This window comes from Natrix helvetica, assembly GCF_964273705.1.
Source record: "Natrix helvetica genome assembly, chromosome: 4".
NCBI lineage: Eukaryota > Metazoa > Chordata > Lepidosauria > Squamata > Natricidae > Natrix > Natrix helvetica.
In genome coordinates, this window is record NC_138550.1 from 74611086 (window position 1) to 74632279 (window position 21194).

Below are 21194 nucleotides of genomic sequence, written 5' to 3' on the forward strand. Positions count from 1 at the left end.
CTCCGACATTGGCAAGCGGACCAGAAAAACAAATGGAAACTGGCTTCCGCCCCCTTTAAGGGGTCCAAATTGTTTGGCGAGTCCCTGGATCCTCTCCTCATTGAGTCCAAGGACAAGAGGAAGATCCTACCTTCTCTAAATAAAAAGCAGGAACGTAAGGCCGCTCCCTACTCTAGGAGGCAGTCCTTTCGTGCCTCCGAGCCTTCCACCTCTGCCTCTTCTTTCTCTCCCTCTAATAGGTCCTTCGGCCAGCAGGGCGACAGGTCCCAAGACAGAGCGCCCTTTCGGGACAGAGGCAGGCAGCAGTTCGGCTTCCGCAAGTATAACCGCGGTGGGGCCTCCAACAGGCCGTTCCGTAAGTCAAAGTGACTGCCAGGGCTTGGCGCCCATCGGGGGTCGCCTCCAGCTGTTCGCCTCCCATTGGGCCCAGAACACCGAGGATGCTTGGGTTCTGCAGACAGTCGGGGAAGGCCTCTCCCTGGAATTCCTGTCCCTTCCCCCTCGGACCTTCATCCGGTGCCCTGTCCCGTCCTGCCCCCAAAAAAGGCAGCGTATGGACCAGGAAGTCCGTCATCTCCTAGACATCAGGGCCGTGGAACCAGTTCCCCAAGGCGAAGAGGGGAAGGGGTTTTACTCCATCCTCTTCCTGGTACCAAAGAACTCGGGGGGGTGGAGAGCCATCTTGGACCTCAAGAACCTCAACAGGCATATCGCCTACCGGAGGTTCAAGATGCAGTCTCTGCAGTCCATTCTGGCGGGGATTCGACAGGGAGATCTTCTCACATCTATAGATCTCAAAGAGGCATACCTCCACATCCCCATCCGTCCTCAGCACAGGAAGTTCCTGCGCTTCTATTATGCGGGTCGCCACTTCCAGTACAAAGCTCTTCCATTCGGCCTCTCGTCCGCTCCTCGGACGTTTACCAAAGTGCTGGTGGTAGTGGCGGCTCAGCTAAGACGCAGGCCCATAAGGCTCCAGTGCTACCTGGACGACATCCTGATCCAGTCGTCGTCCAGGCAGCAGGCCCTTCGGGATCTCCAAACCACTATGAGATCCCTCAGAAATCACGGCTTCTCTCTAAACATAGAGAAGAGCCATCTCACTCCAACCAACAGACTTGTACACCTGGGGGCGGTGATAGATACCAACTTGTGCAGAGTTTTCCTTTCCCGAGACAGGTTGACCGGTCTAAGGTCCATGACCCACAAGGTGTTGAGCTTGAGGCAGGCTCCAGTGGTCCTTCTGTCGCAGCTGCTGGGAAAAATGATCTCCTGCATTTCCATCGTGCCGTGGGCCCGCCTGCATTCCAGGTCTCTTCAGTGGCTGCTGCTGCCGCACCAGAGGGCATCCAGGAGCAACTCTACCAGGCCGATTCGAGTTCCCCCGGACGTGAAGAGGTCTCTCCGCTGGTGGGTGTCTCCGGCCATCCTCAAGGGCCACCTATTCAAGGAACCCGAGAGGTTGATCATCACCACAGACGCCAGCCTCTCCGGCTGGGGAGCCCACATGGGGTCCCTGGTTGTTCAGGGCAAGTGGTCCCAAGTGGAATCCAGCTACAGCATCAACCTGCTGGAACTGAGAGCTGCTCGCCTGGCCCTGCGCCATTTCAGCCGGTCCATCCATCGTCAACATGTGCTTCTGATGACGGACAATGTGGCCACCAAGGCCCACATCAACCGCCAGGGCGGCACCAGATCCAGAGCACTGATGAGAGAGGCGGAGTCCCTGGGACGCTGGGCGGAGCGCCATCTGGAATCCCTTCGCTCCGACCATATCTCCGGAGTGGACAACACACAGGCCGACTGGCTGAGCAGGACGACCATAGATCCTGCGGAGTGGAAACTGGACCCTCGCCTGTTCCACCAGATGTCCGACAGATTCGGGACTCCGGCCGTAGACCTGTTTGCGTCCAGGGACAACAAGCAGCTCGACCGCTTCTACTCCCGGTTCTTCACCCCGGGGGCGGAGGGGACAGACGCACTGCGTTGCAAGTGGCCCCGCGAGCTACTGTATGCCTTCCCTCCCCTGCCTCTCCTTCCTCAATTCATCTCCAAAGTCATCGCAGAGGGAGCAGAGGTCCTCCTCGTGGCCCCGCATTGGCCCCGCAGGTCGTGGTTTGCCGACCTTGTCCACCTGTCGGTGTCTCCTCCGTGGCGCATTCCTCCGGACCAGATCTCCCTCAGCCAGGGGGCCGTGATTCACCCAGAGCCCCAGTGGCTCCAGTTGGCCGTCTGGCACTTGAGGGGGACCAACTAAAAGACCACGGCCTGTCGGAGGAGGTAGTGAACACCATTCAGGCGGCTAGACGCCCTTCAACCACTAGGATTTATGATGCGTCCTGGGCCGCCTTCGCCAAGTGGTGTGAGGAACTGCTCATCGAGCCGACGACCGCGCCTGTTCCCAGAGTGATTGACTTCCTTCAAGCGGGACTCAACAAGGGCCTGGCCCCGAACACCCTTCGACGCCAAGTGGCGGCTTTGTCTACTGTCTGGTCGGGCGACCACCTTTTGCCTCTCAGCAAAATCCCGAAGGTGCGTCTTTTCCTCAAGGGCGCTTCTAACCTTCGCCCTCCCACCGTTCATCGCTATCCTACTTGGCAGCTGTCCGTGGTCCTGCGGGCCCTCTCTGGCCCTCCATTCGAGCCTTTACGCACTACTTCTCTTCGATTCCTGGCGCTGAAGACGGCCTTCTTGATTGCCATCACGTCAGCTCGCCGGATTTCGGAGCTGGCGGCTCTCTCTGTTCGCCAGGATCTGTGCGTCATCCACCCTGACAGGGTCATTTTGAGGCTGGACCCGACCTTTACCCCCAAAGTAAACTCATGGTTCCATAGGGCGCAAGACATTGTGTTGCCAAATTTTTGTCCTCATCCGTCGCATCCCAGAGAGCGATCCTGGCACAATCTTGATGTCAGGAGGGCCCTGAAGGTCTACATCGCTCGTACTGCGGAATTCAGGAAGTCAGAGGCTCTTTTCCTCTCCTTCCAGCCCGGTTCCCTAGGGAAGAAGGTCACTTCCTCCACAATTGGCAGGTGGCTTCGCGCTTGCATTGCGACTGCCTATGAAAGTCAATCCAAGGCCGTCCCGCGCGGCATCACTGCACACTCCACACGAAGTGCTGCTACTTCAGCGGCCTGGGCCACCCAGGCCTCGATCCTGGACATCTGCAGGGCCGCCACGTGGTCCTCTCCTTCTCCATTTGTGCGACACTATAAACTGGACATTTTCGCCTCGGCTGAGGCGTCTTTCGGCAGGCGTGTGCTCCAGGCGGTTGTGTCAGAGACCGAATCCCGGGAGCCTTCTTCTGCCCACCCAGATGGACAATAACTTTGGTATGTCCCATTGCTTGGACTCTCCAAGCGGTGTACAGGAAAATGACCATTGGCTTACCTGAAGGGTCCTTTTCTGTACACCGCGGGAGAGTCCAACCCACCCTGGCTCTCAAGGCCGGGATTCGGGTTCCTCGTGTCAACATTACATCATCTTGGACGCTTCGCTCCGTCCGCACGAACTGACTCCTTCTAAGAATTCTGGGGGATTGAGCACACCAGGAGGAGGTGTGGCTTAAGGAAAAATAGTTCCTCAGTCCTAAGGGCAAGCAGACTGAATTAACCCATTGCTTGGACTCTCCCGCGGTGTACAGAAAAGGACCCTTCAGGTAAGCCAATGGTCATTTTCATTATTCTTGATCAGAGGCCTTTATTACTGAGTCTGATGGAGGCCTGAATCCAACATTTGAAGAGCAACAGGTTCCTTGCTCCCTAAGTAGCCATTAATTATAAGGATAGTGCTTGAGTCCAGTGGTTTCTGCAGCATTTTTAGTGCTGCAAAAGCTTTTTTGAAGATAAGCAGGAGAATATATGCCATTCACAGAGTGATTGTATTACCTTAAATATGTTGATTCCAGCTTTTATTTGACTGTTCAAAACATAAAATGGCATAGATCATTCACATTTCAGTTTTAACAATTATGGGATTCCTGAAGGTGCAGATCCAGGACTGGAGGATGCAGGTGGCCCTGGGCCCACAGATTGTCTTCCTCTACCATAAGCAAAAGAACCTCTTTATCTTCGTCAATCATAATGCGGATACAATTTTTGTATACCAAATGCTAATAGTAGTAATTCCTGATTTTCACTGCCCAAAATTTCTTGCAGTTTCTGCTTCTTCAAGATTATTATGTCTAAGTCTGAAGTTCTCTTGTATTTCTAGCTTTTTAAAATCTCTTTACTCCACTCCTCCATATTTTTACCTTCATTCACTCAAGAAACTTGTTTTCCCTTTCCTCAAAAAAGATGAGCCAGAAAAAAATGTTTCATAAAGGTAAATTGCACAATCTCTTAGATGAGGATGATGAAACAGATGGGCCAAGTCCAGTCCATACATCAATGGAAGGAGAGCTTCTATGGCTCTGATTAAATAGGGGTCATACAGTATTTAATATTTGTATTGTTATGTAGTTGTCATTCATTGAAAGCTCTTAACATCCTAAATAATATAAATCATTGATTATGTTGACATTAAAGACCTTTTCATTTCTTTCCCCATCTGTTTCCCAATCCAGCTTTTTGGGGAGAGTCTGATGACAGCAATTCTGATATTGAAGCAGCCCTACGCCCCCAGGAACACTGTTCACAAGAAGATGGATTCAGTGATTTTTATGATTAACTTGATACTCATTTACAAACAAATGATAAAAAGCCAGTAGCAATTTTTCAGGACAAATGTGGTTTCAGGTACGGTCAATCTGGAATGGATATCCAGATGGCATTTTTATGTACCTTACCATAGCCACTTCTTCACACCAAATTATCCTGTCAGCCTACTTTCAACCAATGTTTATGAATGATTGTAATGATCTGCTGAAAGCCAAGCTAAAATACCAAAATTGCAACAAACAAAACAAGGGAGAGTAATTTTGGAACTGGAAAATACCTGTTCCTTGATCTAGTTGCTTGGCTTAAAGAAATTTGTTCTTATACTTGAATTGCCATCAGATTAATGGATTCAGTTCAGGTCAAAGCAACCATGTTTATTAATGACATTATGAATTTTGCATAAATAAAAAGCAACCGATGAGGTTGGGATCTTGTTTATATGTGTAGCTTTAACCATTCACTACTGTTTACATTAGGAGGGAAGCTTTTAGTTATGAAAATAGTTGCAAAAAGAAAAGCATGATTAAAAGACGATCAGGGCGGAGTGTCACAATGAATGATTGTATGAATAATGGCATTTCTGGCTTAGCTCTATAGCTAGTTTTTTAGCTATAGAAGAAAGCATATTATTTCAGAAATCAGATTTGTAAACATGCATCTTACCTTCAGTTTATCATAGACGATGCAATATATATTTGTTGTCTTTTTGTACTCACAATAAAATGTACTGAAAACTTGGAAGAAACTGTTTTCACAATCTTTTTTTATATTTTGAAATTGATAAAATGATCATTAAATCTTTGCACATTGAAACGAACAGGATCTTCAGTGGAAAAAAAATTTTTTTAACCCAGCAATTCATTGTAAACTGTGGTACTAAGTGTCTCATGCAGGACTGGTCATTGAGTCACATAAGTTTACAGTCTTGTTTTTTGTCTCGAAGTGTTTTGCAAACATGTCACATTGAACTATTAAGGCTTCTGTTAGACCATTCACCTCCACTGCATGAAATAAAATAGATACAAGTTATCCTCGACTTATGATCAGTTGCTTAGTGACCCAACTACCCCCAGATACTTTTGACCAGATTCCGAAGTTGCAACTTCTGCCCCCCCATGGTCACATGACCACATTTCAGGTGTCCTAACTAATCACAACATATATGCAACATGCCAGTTATTGTATACGTAGCATATAAATCATCAGAAAATAAGATGGCCAAATGAGATTTCTATGCCCTGCAATGCACTCTGCAATGGAGGAATTATATGGAGTTATGTATCCCCTCCTTAAATGAATTTGATTAACTGTTTAATCAAATGGACTGTCCCCACTATGTTTGCAATGTCTCCCTGCCCACTACAATCGGATACAAATATTGGAAAGAAAGGACACCATGTTAATTCAATAGTAGGTCTCTACTCCACCATCATCATTCTAGCAAAAAACTCTACAACTCCAGCAAGAGATTACGATACAGATCTTGAGTATGCAAATAAAGTGCTTTGTGACTGAATCGGATTCCTTCAATAAACACGCAATACAGCATTCTACAATCCGGTTCCATGCCAGATGTGTGGAACCTCCACACCAAAAATTCTGATAATGGGTAAAGAAAGTCCGTTCACTTGCGGGCCGTCGGATTGACCAAGGGTGCAATCTAGTGGGTTATAACTTCAAATACGAAGTTCAATATGTCAAATTCGGATCTATGGAGGGAGCGGTAAGCCAGTGGGTAAAATTAGAAAAAAAAGTTTTTGAACAAGGAAAATGGAGCAGAAATAAAGTGACGGATATGCTGGCTTTTTCCTCGAAACGTCCTCCAGTCAATATCACTCTTGTTTGATTGACTAGCTATCAATGAGTACCCAACACAGTCCTGCTTACTCTGCCGCCTTTTTCTGCCGCGAGACCACGAAGCGCCACCAGCAGCCACTCGAAACCGAAACCGCTTTTCCCTTCCCTTGGACCAGGGGACTTGGAGAGGTTACGTCACTGGCGACGTCACCTTACGCGCTGCGCAGTTCCGTCCTTTACCCATCGTGCTAGGTGTGACCCGGTGACCCGGACGTCTTTCGTCGCCGATTTTGTCACCCAAAGGTCTGCGCAGCCAAGGGTCCGGGCCAACTAATGGGGGTCCCGGCATTTTTCCGGTGGCTGAGCCGCAAATACCCATCCATCATCGTGTCCTGCACTGAGGAAAAGGTGAGCGAGGAAGGAAGGGCATTTGGCGGGACCAGCGCTAGCGCTGGGTTGCCGCGGCTTTTGAGGCCGCGTTGATTAGGCCGGAAAATAAAGGGGGGGGGGAGAACGGAAGAGCTGGTCGATCTCTCCCGACTTGTTATTGCTCTCGCGAGATGTTGTTACGACTGGGGAGTATCATCGCTTCCACTTTCTCGTGGAATTGGTTGTTGGGCTTCGCAAATGGGTGGTTGGGACTTTGTACAGCAGTGGTGGATACCATGTTTTGGGTTTCCGAATTCAAACAAAACAGGCTTTTCCGACTAAACATGGCGCTTTCGGTTGGTTGTATTATGTGCGTGTTGATGAGCTAGGAGATTAAAGAACATTTCGATAAAATGCGATTCATAGAAAACAATGGCTTAGATTGATGGTTAGCTTTATTGAATCTGGTTCACTTTGGTAAAGCCAATTCTCTAAATAGAATGGATAGCTGAGTTAGGTACATGTACCTGTTATTTTTTGCACACGTGCACGTACTGTATATGAATAATTAGCTTCTACACACTTGCTTCATAACCATCAAGCATATTAATAAAATGCTGCTGCTTGAGGTGTTACACTGTAAACTTCCCAGGTTAAACCTGTTATGAAACAATCTTATTCTTTGTTCATTCTTTCATAAAAGCCTAGCACAATAATTAGTAATAAACCAGTAATAAAATTAGCGTTGGGAGGAACTATTTATGTCATCAAGCCCACTTCTCTACTCCACTGCTTATCTGATCTTATTGTTAGAATGTTTTTGTTAGTGTGTAATTGAAATCTGATTTAAAGCTATTTTTCCATATTGTGTAATCTGTGGCAATATAGAAGGGGTACTGTTTTGTATTTGAAGAGTTGTCATGTTTTTCTCAATGAGTTTTTCAAGGCTTAACAGAGTTCTTTCAGTCTTTTCAGATAGGATTTATTTCATAGTCTGATCATTATTACTGGTCTTTGTATCTATCCTAATTTCTTAAAATCTTTAAAGTGCTAATCCCAGAATGATATTTGGTATACAGGGGCAACAGTGAGACTGTTGGTATGATTTAGAAAATATGCTGATGTTGATACAATGTAAAAATGCATTTACCTTCTTTATGTTGGTGATTAATTATTCATTCAATTTGAAAACAGACTATGAAATAAATCCTATCTGAAAAGATTGAAAGAACTCTGTTAAGCTTTGAAAAAAATCACTATTGAGAAAAACATGATAGCACTCTTCAAATACAAAACAAGTGTACCCCTTCCATACTGCCACAGATTACAGAACATGGGAAAATAGCTTTAAATCAGATTTCAATTACACACTAAAAAAAACATTCTAACAATAAGGTCACAAAAGCTGATCACATGACTCTGGGACATTGCAGCCATCATAAATATGAAGTAGTTGCCAAGCATCTGACTTGATTGTGTGACCACGGGGATGCTATACCATTTCAGACAAGTGGATGTCCAATCTATTCTTTAAAACCTCCAGTGTTGGACGGTCATGTCATTTTTTTCAGTGCTATTGGACCAGAACTTGCAACAGTCACTAAATGAACTGTTGTAAGGTGAGGACTACCTGTATTAATATCAGTCATTTTGTATAAATTGGGGCATACTTTAAATATTGTAGAGATTTTAATGTAAGAACAGTGGTAATACACATGAATATCTGAAGCTTATAGTCGCTTTACACCTTGACATAAGAATTTCAAAGTCATATGCTGCTATTATATATGAAAATATCATAATGAACTTGATTGGTGAATAAAACATGAAAATCCCACAGACAAGATAGAAGATTCAGCATGGCAGAAATAATTCTGTCCCCATCAAGAAAATCAAATATGTATAGGTATCCATAGGGAAGGCAATGAAGAGGCAAAGGATAATATGTCCATCTTGATGTCATAGCACAGATGATGCAATTTATGCTTGCATCAAACATGATGATGATGATGATATGGCATAGAAGTGCATAATTTCTATGACGATATCATGATATGTTTTTAAAATCATTGCTTGAATTTGTGCCAGTATGTTACTTTAAAAATCATGCAAAGTTGAGGTTTAATAGCTTACTCTTATTAAGAAAAGCCAGTCTTGTACAAATATATGAGTAGGAATTGGTGCAGCTGTCTTTCACTTGCTTGATTTTGTTTTTAGGATTTACAGATTTACTTTAGCTGATTTCTAGTAATGTCCAACTTCGCAGTATATAACTGGGATTAAAGTAATAAAAATGTCGAGTAGTTGTAAATAGGGGCTTGTCCTGTCAGTATTGGTGGCTTGTGGCTTGTCCTATCAGTATCCGTGGGAGTGTTCTTAATAGTTCCTCGATTAAGGTGTTCTTAACTGTCAGCTTATTTGTCTGAGTTGGTAGTTCCTTGATTGGGTTATTGTTTACTACTTAATTGTTGGTCTAATATTAATCTTGGTGTGAATCTCTGCTTATCTGGGTGTTGATTGCTGCCAAGGGGCTGTTTTGGTCTTTCTGTTTCCTATTTGGCTTTTTTGATTGTCTCTTGAATGATAGATGTCATTTATCTCTATGTGCCTGTTGAGGGTCGTTTGCCTGAGTACCAGGCTTCCAGCAGTTCTCTAGCATTTTTGGACTTGACTTGGTGTAGGGTGCTTAGTTTCCCACTTGAAACTATGGTTAAGTCTGTCCATATGTTGTGAGATTAAGGAGTTTTCAAAATGTCTTCAGATTGCTACTTGGTTTCATGCATGCACATGTGCTAGTCTTTTGCTTGTTTATCCTACGTAGTGATTGTTACAGTCATTATACTGAAGGTTGTTAGTGACTTCTTATTTTTCTTCTGGACTGCTGGTTCTTTTGGTATATTTGAGATATTTTGGAGGGTTTTGATTTGTGTGCTGTGGTGATGTCATGTAGTAATCTGATGATTTCTGAGATATATTTGATGTATCATAATCTAGATCATAAAATAGAATAACAGAGTTGGAAGGGACCTTGGAAGTCTTCTAGTCCAACCCCTACTGGAACAGGACACACCCTATATCAGATAAATGGCTGCCCAGTCTCTACTTAAAAGCCTCCAACACAACTTCTGAAGGCAAGCTATTCCACTGGTTGATTGTTCTGACCCTTAGGAAATTTCTCATTAGTTCTAAGTTGCTTGCCTCCTTGATTAGTTTCCATCTACTGTTTCTTGTGTTGCTTTCTGGTGCTATAGATTAATAGCTAATATGTTCTTGCTTGGAAAATACTCAAGCAGTTGGTAAATGGCAAGCTTCAGCATAAAAATTTTTTTTATCTAGATTTACTTCAATTGACACAAGACTCTGAGATGAAATACGTGAGATTGCAAATAGAAATGTCTTCAGTGAGGAATAAGGAGACAGTGCTACAGTAGATTTCAATTATTTATGAATTAGTAATATAAAAATGTTGTCCTTTGATTTAAGAAACATGCTGATCTGGGTGTTGCTGTTCCATTTATTGATACTATGCAAATTCTTTAGAAGTATGTCACTGGAAGTAAAGAGTGCAGATGAAACCGTTATTTGAATAATTAAATCAGATTTTTTTTCCAAGTTTATGTGGCTGCTTTAGGAGTGTATGGATATGGGTCTCTGTACACATCGAATATGCTTCTCTGGAACAAGGATTACATATGCAATATAACACATTGTGTTATAGTCATTACTGGGTCATTGTCTGGGTATAAAATAATTTTATGTTGTAAAATCATAATTTAGCTGGAGAACCAAAATATATAAAATTTTCTCCTCAGTCTTGGCCTAGGAACAGTTAAGGTAGAGTTAAGCAAGTCATCAGCCCAGAATTATTATTATATTCCCATAAACAGTCTAATTCCAACCCTCTTGAATTCCATTAACTCATATCTAGCGCCAATTTAGTACTGAATGTTAGTTGACTAGATTTTTAATATAGACTTGAACAATACATTTCAACTGCAATTTAGCATATAATTCTGATTGTGTCTGACAGCTTGGTTTTCTTGAATATTTGCTTTTTATAATATGATTATAATATTTCAGAATCATCTATCATTTATTGTTTTCAGGCTAAAGAATGTAATGGTATCAAAATTCCAGTTGACACTAGTAAGCCGAATCCCAATGAAGTGGAATTTGATAATTTATACTTGGATATGAATGGCATTATCCATCCTTGTACACATCCTGAGGACAAGTGAGTGACTTTTTTCCTTAAATAAGGAATCAGCATTTGTGGTATTTGAAATATTAATGTGATATCTTACACTGCAGGCCAGCACCCAAAAATGAAGATGAAATGATGGTTGCGATTTTTGAGTATATTGACAGGCTATTCAATATTGTGAGACCTAGGCGACTTCTCTACATGGCAATAGATGGAGTGGTAAGTATCAAAAAATTTGCTCACTTATTCAGTTTTTTTAAAAAAAAATAGTATGAAACTTTCGTAGCAGAAATAATTCTTTGCAAAGTAGACATTTAAAAATGATAAATTAACATTAATTTAATGTTTATTTCATTTATATTAACTAGCCAATATCAGTACTTCGATATATGTGACAAAACTTTGAGGAATAGTGGACTACAGTGAAAGCCTATTTAATTATTGCACATTTATTTATGGTGATTGTGCACGTGAGAAAGTCAGTAGTAAATACATTTTTCTCACTTAACTGATTCAGATAAACAATATTAATATTGATCTTTAATAAGTACTTTAAAACTTCTCAGAATTGTTCATAGTGCAGCAGTTTATAAATATTGCTGCTTGTGTGTGAATGTATGTGTCTGTGTAATTTCTAAATAAACTTTCAATTATAGTGATGCAATCTAAATTTCATAGTTTAATAGGAAGGCAAAAAATAAGAACAATGTCAATTAAATGGTTGATGCCTATATTCTTCTTCTAGGCTCCCCGGGCAAAGATGAATCAGCAAAGATCCAGAAGATTCAGAGCATCAAAAGAAGGAATGGAGGGTGCAGAAGAGAAACAGAGAATTAGGCAAGAAGTTATGGAGAAAGGTAAATTGATAATCTAATATTTTTCATTAACAAGTAATTTGAAGAAGAATTTATTTCTTGCTTTTTATTGTCCTTACTTATTCTTGTATCTAGTAAAGCAAAATAATCATCAAATGCATGATTGAATGATTGAGTTGTACAGTTTCTGTCTTATCTTTATTCACAAGATTCTGGTTAAATGAATTCTAATTTACACTTAAAATGCCATGATTGGAATCCTTTGACAATCTTTTGTCTTGAGAGAAGATCCGCCAAATAGTAAAGATATTTTTTATTAAGTAAACAGCTAGATTGGATTAAAACCATTATGGTAGGTAGTCATCAGATCTACTTGTGAATTCCAAACTATAGTTATCAGTAAAGTAAAATGCTATGGGTTAAAAATTAATAATATGAAATATATGTCTGTCTTCTTCCATCTCATAATTTTGTCTGTTAGACTAGTCTTCACTTGTTATATTTTTTTAAAGGTGGCTTTCTACCTCCTGAAGAAATAAAGGAAAGATTTGACAGCAATTGCATAACTCCAGTAAGTAGAACTACTATTATCTCCAAAACTGAGACTAGCCATAGCTTTGGTCACAGTCTATTGGTTGATTAACTACTGCTTGGTTTTGGGTTTCTAACTGTCATCTCAGACTCTGATTATAGGTTAAGATCTAGCAATTATTTTTGCGAACACTGTTGGCATTTGCAGAAGGTGAAGGTGCCACCTAAAAGGCTACATTACAGAACTAATTAGGGAAAATCCAGGATGCTACTTTGATTGCAGTAGTAGCGGTGTCAAGTCTAAGTAGGAACTTGCAGAAAGACATACATGGAAGAGTAAAATGTCAAAAGATATATCTCTAAGTGCACTTGATGTTTTTTCTCTATCAATTGAGTGTGCATAATATAACTAAAATTCTTTTTATGTGCATTTCTCTCCTTCCCTTACCATATTTTTCCTAAGAACAACATGAAAGGGCAAAGTCATCTAAAAGAAAATAATGCTTTTGAGAAAAGTACCCCAAGTTTAACTTTGGGCTGGGTTTGTATGAGGAGAGAGGATGAAAAGAAGTTTTACTTCTTTACTTTACTTTATAGCTTAGTCATAAATTTGCCAATGGCTTCTTTTTTCAATTTCATGCTACTACAGCTGACATAATTGCAAATCTTTTTGATACAGCTTTTAAAATACAGATTTCACAACTAACCTAATTTTTGAACTCTTGATTCTTGCCATTCAGAGTTTTTCTTGCTGTTTTCTGCCATATGCATATTAACTTTACCTGTGGCAGAAGACAAATTGGATATTAGAATTCTTGGTGTTTTCAGAATTTGGGAGATCATCCATTTTTGTCCTTGATTGCTAGGTGTTGGTTCCTTTTTATAACATCTTGCATAAGGAATAATTCTAGTAACTGAATACTTAGACATATTTTGGTGCCATTTATTGGCCCTAGTAAAAGTATTGCTTTACCATCTATGTTGGATCATGTTGTTTTCTATAATTTTCTTGTGGACCAAAATAGCCATTATTTTAAAAACTGGTTATAGTTTTATTCTTAGATTTTTCATTGTGTGTGTTCTGAAAAGGAGAGAATTATAATCATATTTCTGATGGGAGAAGAGCCCCTGTATATGTCCATGCGTGTTCAGGGCTAACTAAGCTAATCTTACTATGTTCAAATGTATAAAAATTGTCTGTGTGTCTATAAATTTTAAACTATTTTAAACAATCCTGCCAGTTCAAATAGGGTGTATTAACACTATACCTCTTAAGTTTGAGAATTAAGATCAATTTTGGTTGATGGCTAAAATGCTCACTACAGTTTTTGGCCAGTTACAGCAAGATTCATTTTTCTTTAAGAGACCCAGGGATTAGCAGTATGATTTCACAACTTCAGAAGCTTCAGGTTTTTTTACCTACTCAAGCTAGTGTATATTTATATTTATTAAATATGTTTAAATAAGACGAATTCTTTATGTATCCAATCACACTTGGCTAATAAAAAATTCTATTCTATTTATTTTAAAAATTGCCCCATCTTGTCTCTAAACATTATTTTATGTTCTTGTTATATAGGGAACAGAATTTATGGACAATCTTGCTAAATGTCTTCGTTATTATATTGCCGATCGCCTAAATAATGATCCAGGATGGAAAACCTTAACGGCAAGTTTCACTCTCTTGACTGTAACTCCAAATTATTTCCTAATGTAAATGAATTTTAGGTAGGATAACTCTTAAACTATTGTTGAGGAACTTTCCCCCCATATATTATGTAGGATGTGTAATTTTGGGAGGAAAATACATTTTATTAAGAATTTATCAACATTTCAATCCACTAATAGAATGTCAAGATATTTTTTATTAATATCCAGTTTAGGAAGCATTGATATTAATCTTAGGAATATGTACTGGACATAATTTCCTTCATATATAATGTTATAATGCTGTTTATTTCAAACTCTTTATATTTGTAAGTTTGTAATTAACTTTTTTGTTGAGAGTTGAAACTAAACTAAACTCACTTGAGAAATTGTTAAATTTGTTGTTCCAAGGGTCTTTGATGCCTTTAAAGTTATTAATAAATATATAACATAACATAACATAACAACATAACTGTTCTGACCCCCACTCGTCCCACACCAACACACTCCGAGCTAAAGATACTTTACAGGATTTATTAACAGACAGACAGGTCCTTGGCACCAAATCGGCACAGACAAGCCAGGCAGCAATCCAACACAGATAAGCCGTGGCAGCAATCCAGCCTGCCAAGCTCACAATCCTGTTCTCCAACATTAGTTAATGCGTTGACTTCTGCAAAAGGGGCGTGTGCACAAGCAGTCCTTTTATAGTCTGGAGAGGAGCCTAATTACCACCAATTACCTCCTGTAACTGCGCAACTATTCCTTACGCCTATTAGCTCTCCGGTGCCGGGCATCCAGAAACAACTCACTGCTGACGTCCGGATCACACTCGCTTGTCTCCTCCCCAGTGGTCCAAGGCTCAGGCACCTCCTGGTGGCCAACCAGCCTCTCTGCGCCCTGCTCGGAGTCGGAACCCTGTCCAGGGTCCTCCACATCCTCCAGAGCCGACTCATAGGAACCCTCGCTGTCGGAGTCTGGTGGCAGCTCCAACGGCTCCTTCTGGGCCACAACAATAACATACCGTATTTTTCAGAGTATAAGATGCACCTTGTTCCCCCCTAAAAGAAGGTGAAAATTTGGGTGTGTCTTATACACCAAATGTAGCCCTGCCCACCAACCGGCTCCCACCCTTTGGCCTCTGCCTCCCAGCAATTTACCTCCTTGCAGCAAGTGGGAAAATGGGGCTTGCGGAGGCGGCAATAGGCTATGGCAATCTCTGCAGCCTGAAACAGCTGATCATCTGGAGGCCCTGCTGAAACTGAAATTGAAAGTGAAACTTGCTGTTTGCTGCAAGGAGCAACATTGCTGGGAGGCAAAGGCAGATTTTTTTTCTTCTAATCAGGCGAAATTGAAACAGACTGTTTGCTGTTTGCTGCAAGGAGGTAAATCAATAACTAAAAATGCCTATAGAATGTTCATATTATTAGACTTATTTTTTAAAGACTGTTTTATTATTGTTCTAGACCAGTGGTCGGCAAGCTGCGGCTCGCGAGCCACATGCGGCTCTTTACACACTTTAATGCGGCTCTTCTGTGTGCCGGGCGCCCGCTCCCCTCCCTCCTCTCGGGCGGCCGCCCCAAAAGTCAGGACTGCAGCTAGCCTCTGTAATTGCACCTATGTTTTCCACGGCATGGAGCAGCGGCAAGGCTCTGCGCGGCGAGCGATGACTCCGGGGGCCATCTGGGAAGACGAGGAACGCGAGGGGGGACCCTGCCCCCCACTGATGGCCTCCGGAATCATCGCTGGCTGCGCAGAGCTTGCCGCTGCTCCACGCCGTGGAAAACATAGGCGCAATTACAGCCCGGAGCAGGAGCAAAGCCCCTTTCCCAACTGGCCCTTCCTCCCTCGGAACGCTTCGGAGGGAAGCTTCTGTAAAAGCCCGGGCGAGTGACAAGTTCCCGCCGTTACGAAGTCTCCGAGGCTGTAATTTTCTGAGCTGTGCGCGCGCGCCTGTTTTCCACGGCGTGGAGCAGCGGCCAGCGATGATTCTGGAGGCCATCAGTGGGGGGGCAGGGTCCCCCCTCGCGTTCCTCATTTTCCCGGATGGCCCCCGGAATCATCGCTCGCCGCGCAGAATCTCGCCGCTGCTCTACGCCGTGGAAAACAGGCGCGTGCGCACAGCTCAGAAAATTACAGCCTCGGAGACTTCATAACGGCGGGAACTTGTTGTCACTCGCCCGGGCTTTTGCAGAAGCTTCCCTCCGAAGCGTTCCGAGGGAGGAAGGGCCAGTTGGGAAAGGGGCTTTGCTCCTGCTCCGGGCTGTAAGCTTCCCTCCGAAGTCTTGGGATGTTCTGAGGAGCCCCCCAAGGCAAAGCGCCGCTGCCAGGTAGTTAAAAGTACCTCTCTGATTCTGTCAGACTCTGTCAGTCTCTCTCTGATTCCCACTCTCACTCCCTATCTGTTCCTCTCTCTGTCTGTCTGTCTGTCTCACACACACACACACACACACACACACACACTGTGGTCACCTTGTTGAGTGTTCCAATCACATTTGAAACACTCAACAACTGGCCTGCATTTATGGTATTTTGCAGCATTCTGCAGTCATAGGACCAATGCTGCAAAATACCATAAATGCAGGCCAGTTGTTGAGTGTTTCAAATGTGATTGGAACACTCAACAAGGTGACCACAGTGTGTGTGTGTGTGTGTGAGTGAGACAGACAGACAGAAAGAGGAACAGAGAGAGGGAGTGAGGGAGGGAATCAGAGAGAGACTGACAGACACACACACACACAGACAGAGAGAGACAGAGAGGGGGAGGGAGGGAGAGAAAGATAGACAGACAGAAAGAGAGACACACACAGAGTGAGTGATTAAGTGAATGAGTGAGAGAAAGACACAGCCACATACACAGAGTGACAGAGAGAGAGGGAGGGGAGAGAGACAGAGGGAGAGACAGAGACAGACACACACACACACAGAGTGAGTGAGAGACAGACAGACAGACACACACACACACACACACACACACAGAGTGACAGAGATGGGGGAAGGAGGAGAGAGAGACAGAGAGAGACAGACAGGCACCCAGAGAAAATGACAGAGGGAGACAGAGAGGGAGGGAGGGAGAGAGAGACAAAGAGCCAGAGAGAGAGAGAGAGAAAGAAAAAGAAAAAAAGAAAAAGTGGGAGAGAGAGATGAAATTAAAAACAACAACATACAAACCTGACTTACTCAAACTATCCAAGGAAATGCAAGGCCAATGTTCACATTAGTGGTTGTGACTTTCTCAGTCATTGTCAGGATGTAATTTTCTCTACATTGTAAGGCAAATTTTACGGAATTTAACGTTATCGATAAATAATATCGTTCTAAAGTTTTTGTTTTATTAGTTGTGTTATTTGTATCCTCCCGACCTATGTGGATACTTGCATGCAGAATATTCTCAATAAAAACTTATCGAAACTAAAAACAGTGTACCATCCTATGTATTTTCGGTTTTAAAAATGTGGCTCTCAAAATAAATTTCAGTCGTGGTTTTGGCGAGATTTGGCTCAGTTGAAAAAAAAGGTTGCCCACCACTGTTCTAGACAACTTAACAAAATGAAGCTTTTTAAAATAAATGCTTGATGTAAAGAAGCCCAGTGCTATTGTATCTTCTTTTAAATAGCAGAGAATAACGTATACTTCCGGAAAGCCAATTTTAACAGCATCTGTACAAGTATAGTCTGAAATGTAGCATCACAAACAGTATATATCATCTGTGCTGTTTGCTGCAAGGAGGCAAATTGCTGGGAGGCAGATTTTTTTCTCCTTGTTTTCCTCCCTAAAAGCTAGGTGCGTCTTATCCTCCAAAACATACGGTAAATATTTTATGATTTTAACCCACCCAGATGGGTGGCCAATAACATCTATAAATAAAAATAGGAAATTTCTGAGAGTGACCAGAAAGTAAAGCTTGTGAATTTAGTGTCTTTTAAAAAGCTTTAAAAGGGTCTCCCACAGTTGCAAGCAAGATATTTAATTGCTTCATCTTCTTCTCCTGAAACCCATAGAAGACTGCTGTCCTGCAGTCTCCTCATGAGGAGTAGCTATCTGGTGCACATGAGTCTCTCCTATCCTTTCCTTATCTGGGGAGGTACCAAAGAATAAGTCACTGGTTCTTCAGTCTTTGTTGTGGGCATCATCTCTGCTTTCACCGAGATATCTCCAATTTTCCATTCCTCCTTTGCAGGTTCTAGATAGAGAAGTATATCTGAGGTGATTTGTATTTCTGAGAATATAAAGAACAGTGTTCTTCCAATTTTTGTTTTTTAAAATTATTCAAGGCATCAAAAGTTTAGAAAATATTGTGCCAGATATACATTAGTAGTAATTTTCATGCTGATATTCTGTATTGAGGATTTCCATTTATATCTGATGTTGTTTCTTTTTGTTATTGATAGGTTATTTTATCTGATGCAAGTGCTCCAGGTGAGGGTGAACACAAAATAATGGATTACATACGAAGGCAAAGAGGTAGGGATATTATGCTTTTTACAGGAGAATATGCTGTTTACTAGAATTAGTAGGATAACTTTGAACAGTTAGAATTAATGTATTACTGTTTTATACAACATGATTTGTCAAAATACTCATTGAACTTGTGCAGAGCAGTAGGTTTCGTGTGATTGTAGCAGAGGTGGTATTCAGCAGATTCTGACCAGTTCTGGAGAACCGATAGTGGAAATTTTGAGTAGTTCGGAGAACTGGTAAATACCTCTGACTGGCCCCGTCCCCATCTATTCTCTGCCTCCAGAGTCCCAGCTATTTGGGAGGAAATGGGGTTTTTGCAGTAACTGGCCCCTGGAGTGGGGAGGCAATGGAAATTTTACAGTATCCTTCCCCTGCCATGCCCACCAAGTCATGCCACGCCCACCAAGCCACGCCCACAAAACCAGTAGTAAAAATTGTTGAATCCCACCACTGGATTGTAGTAGTAGTTTAGTGCATGTATAGCTTAAACAAAGATATAAAATCAAAATTTAAAAATACAAAAATAAGCTTAGTGTTCTTGATGTTGTTTTGTTTTGTTTTATTGGATTTATATGCTAGTCTATATAGCAACTTAAATTGTGTACCTGATTTTACAGTACAGGAAGTCCTTGACTTATCACCATAATGAAGCCTTCTGGTATGGTCAGAAATCATGGCAATCTTTAAGTGAGGTACTCACCTAATTGTCTCACTTAGCAACCACAATCTTGGCTTTTCCTGTTACAGTTGTTAAACAGAACATGGAGTGCCTTCGGGATGGGGGAGGCCCTGGGATAAGCGTGGGGGGGGGGAACGGGACAGTGGTCAGTTGTAAGGGTGGATTGTCAAGCACACAGTTTTGTTCATGTGATGGTGGGGACACTTGGTCATACGTTCGGGCAGATGTAAGTCCATTCAGTGACTTCATATTTTGAATGGTCACTAAACAAACAGTTGAGGACCACTTGTATGTAAGAGATGTATATTTCATATGAACCAACTTGCATCTGTGAAGTAAGATAATAAACTTTACAAATTGTGGCTTTTTGGAAGCTTCATTCCTTAAATATGTTCTTTTGGTGAACAGTTCTAGAGAATTTCTCTCATGTATGAAATATCTCGTTATTTTTCAAAATGTTTGCAATAGAATTTTAAAAAACAAAACTTTTCTAATGTGTCAAAAACATTTTGGACAGGAATAAGTACTGTCTTCCTGATTAAAACACTAAGGTAGACTAAATTGAAGAGACCCAAAAGTTGAGTTATATAGCAGTTTATTTTTAATGCCTTAAAACCTTAGTTCAACAATAATCATTACCTTATTTAATGGGAAGTTATTGCATCTATTCTAGAGGAAGAACAGGGCAAGAGAAATCATGCAGCAGAACTTAAAATTCATGTCAATATATGCTCACTGAATTAGCTAGCTGGATACATTGATGCATGCCTTGTTTCTTCTCAATGTCTTTGAACTGAATTGATGTGTCCAATTTTTTATACATCATATATAATATATATTGCTAGTATTGGTTTTGTTAATTTGTTTTTAATGTATTTCAATATTATGATTTTATCCTATTGGATTTGATTATACCTGTTTTCATTGAATTATAGACAAGAGCTATACAAAATCAGTTGATTACATAACTAACTATAGAATATAGAATATTTTGGAAAAATTACTTTATTTAAAAATTACTGATCTAGCTCTTATGGTGCTAGATGATGAGAAATGAAATGAATCTATAAGACTATGTTGATTTTCTCTCATATTGAAATTAAACCCCTGATTATTTCCTTCCATCAACCCCCCTCCAAGTCCTGCTATGGCAGGAGTCTGTTCCTGGGAGGAATTACAGGTAGTCCTCGACCTACAACCATTTGTTTAGTGATCATTCAAGATTTAAAACGGCACTGAAAAATGTGACTTATGACCAGCTTTCACACTTGCAAACTTTTCACAGTGGCAGCATCCTCATGGTCACATGATCAAAATTTGGATATTTGGCAACTGGCATATATTTATTACAGTTGCACTGTCCCAGGGTCATGTGATCATCATTTATAATCATTCCAGTTGTTTTCCGACAAGCCAATGAAAGCCAGATTTGCTTAATGACTATGATTCACTTAACAGCTGTGGCAAAAAGGTCATAAAATGGGGCAAAACTCATTTAACTGCTTTGCTCAGCAACATAAATTTTTAGCTCAGTTGTCATAAGTCAAGGACTGCCTGTAGTGAAGAACATTGGAACTCTGTGACAAGAGTATATACAGTCATATTAAAAAGAAAGTGCGCCCTCTTTCAGTTCTATGGTTTTATGTATCAGGACATAGTAAAAATCATGTGGTCCTTAGCAGTTCTTAAAAGTAGTATATAAAGCCATAGATCTCAAAGAGATCTTTCCTTTTTATATGACTATATTTTCACCTAGGTTACCTAAGGCACGAAGGTCACACTAGCTGCCTAGGTAAAATGAGCCTGCATCTTGGGCAGCAGTGATATAGGAAGATGCTGGAGAGAAACGATCATTTTAATGACAACAGCAACGGCATTGATTCATACTGTGCAGGAGAAGCGAATGGTAAACCACTCCTGTATTTTACATAAATGGATAGAAGACCTCAAGGACCAACTTGGGAACATACCATCATGGAGAAAAATTCTGTGGCAACTGAAAGTTGATACAAATTTGCTGACACATAATCAAC

At 41.5% G+C, this 21194-nt stretch overlaps 2 protein-coding genes across 3 annotated transcripts in view; both read left to right on the forward strand.

Moving 5' to 3' along the window:
• Window positions 1-5403, forward strand: part of KIZ (kizuna centrosomal protein) — a 73500-nt gene extending 68097 nt beyond the window's left edge. The window contains exon 13 of the mRNA XM_081950503.1: window positions 4565-5403. Coding sequence (XP_081806629.1) covers window positions 4565-4668 — 104 coding nt within the window. The 3' untranslated portion in view covers window positions 4669-5403. The remainder of the gene's footprint in view (window positions 1-4564) is intronic.
• A 1301-nt stretch (window positions 5404-6704) lies between these two features.
• Window positions 6705-21194, forward strand: part of XRN2 (5'-3' exoribonuclease 2) — a 69807-nt gene continuing 55317 nt past the window's right edge. The window contains exons 1-7 of one of the 2 annotated variants that reach the window (XM_081950501.1): window positions 6705-6863; window positions 10931-11058; window positions 11136-11247; window positions 11774-11885; window positions 12356-12414; window positions 13954-14043; window positions 18413-18485. In XM_081950501.1, coding sequence (XP_081806627.1) covers window positions 6789-6863; window positions 10931-11058; window positions 11136-11247; window positions 11774-11885; window positions 12356-12414; window positions 13954-14043; window positions 18413-18485 — 649 coding nt within the window. In that variant the 5' untranslated portion in view covers window positions 6705-6788. Of the gene's footprint in view, window positions 6864-7029; window positions 7181-10930; window positions 11059-11135; window positions 11248-11773; window positions 11886-12355; window positions 12415-13953; window positions 14044-18412; window positions 18486-21194 lie in introns of those variants that run through there. The other variant, XM_081950502.1, reaches the window with a different exon arrangement.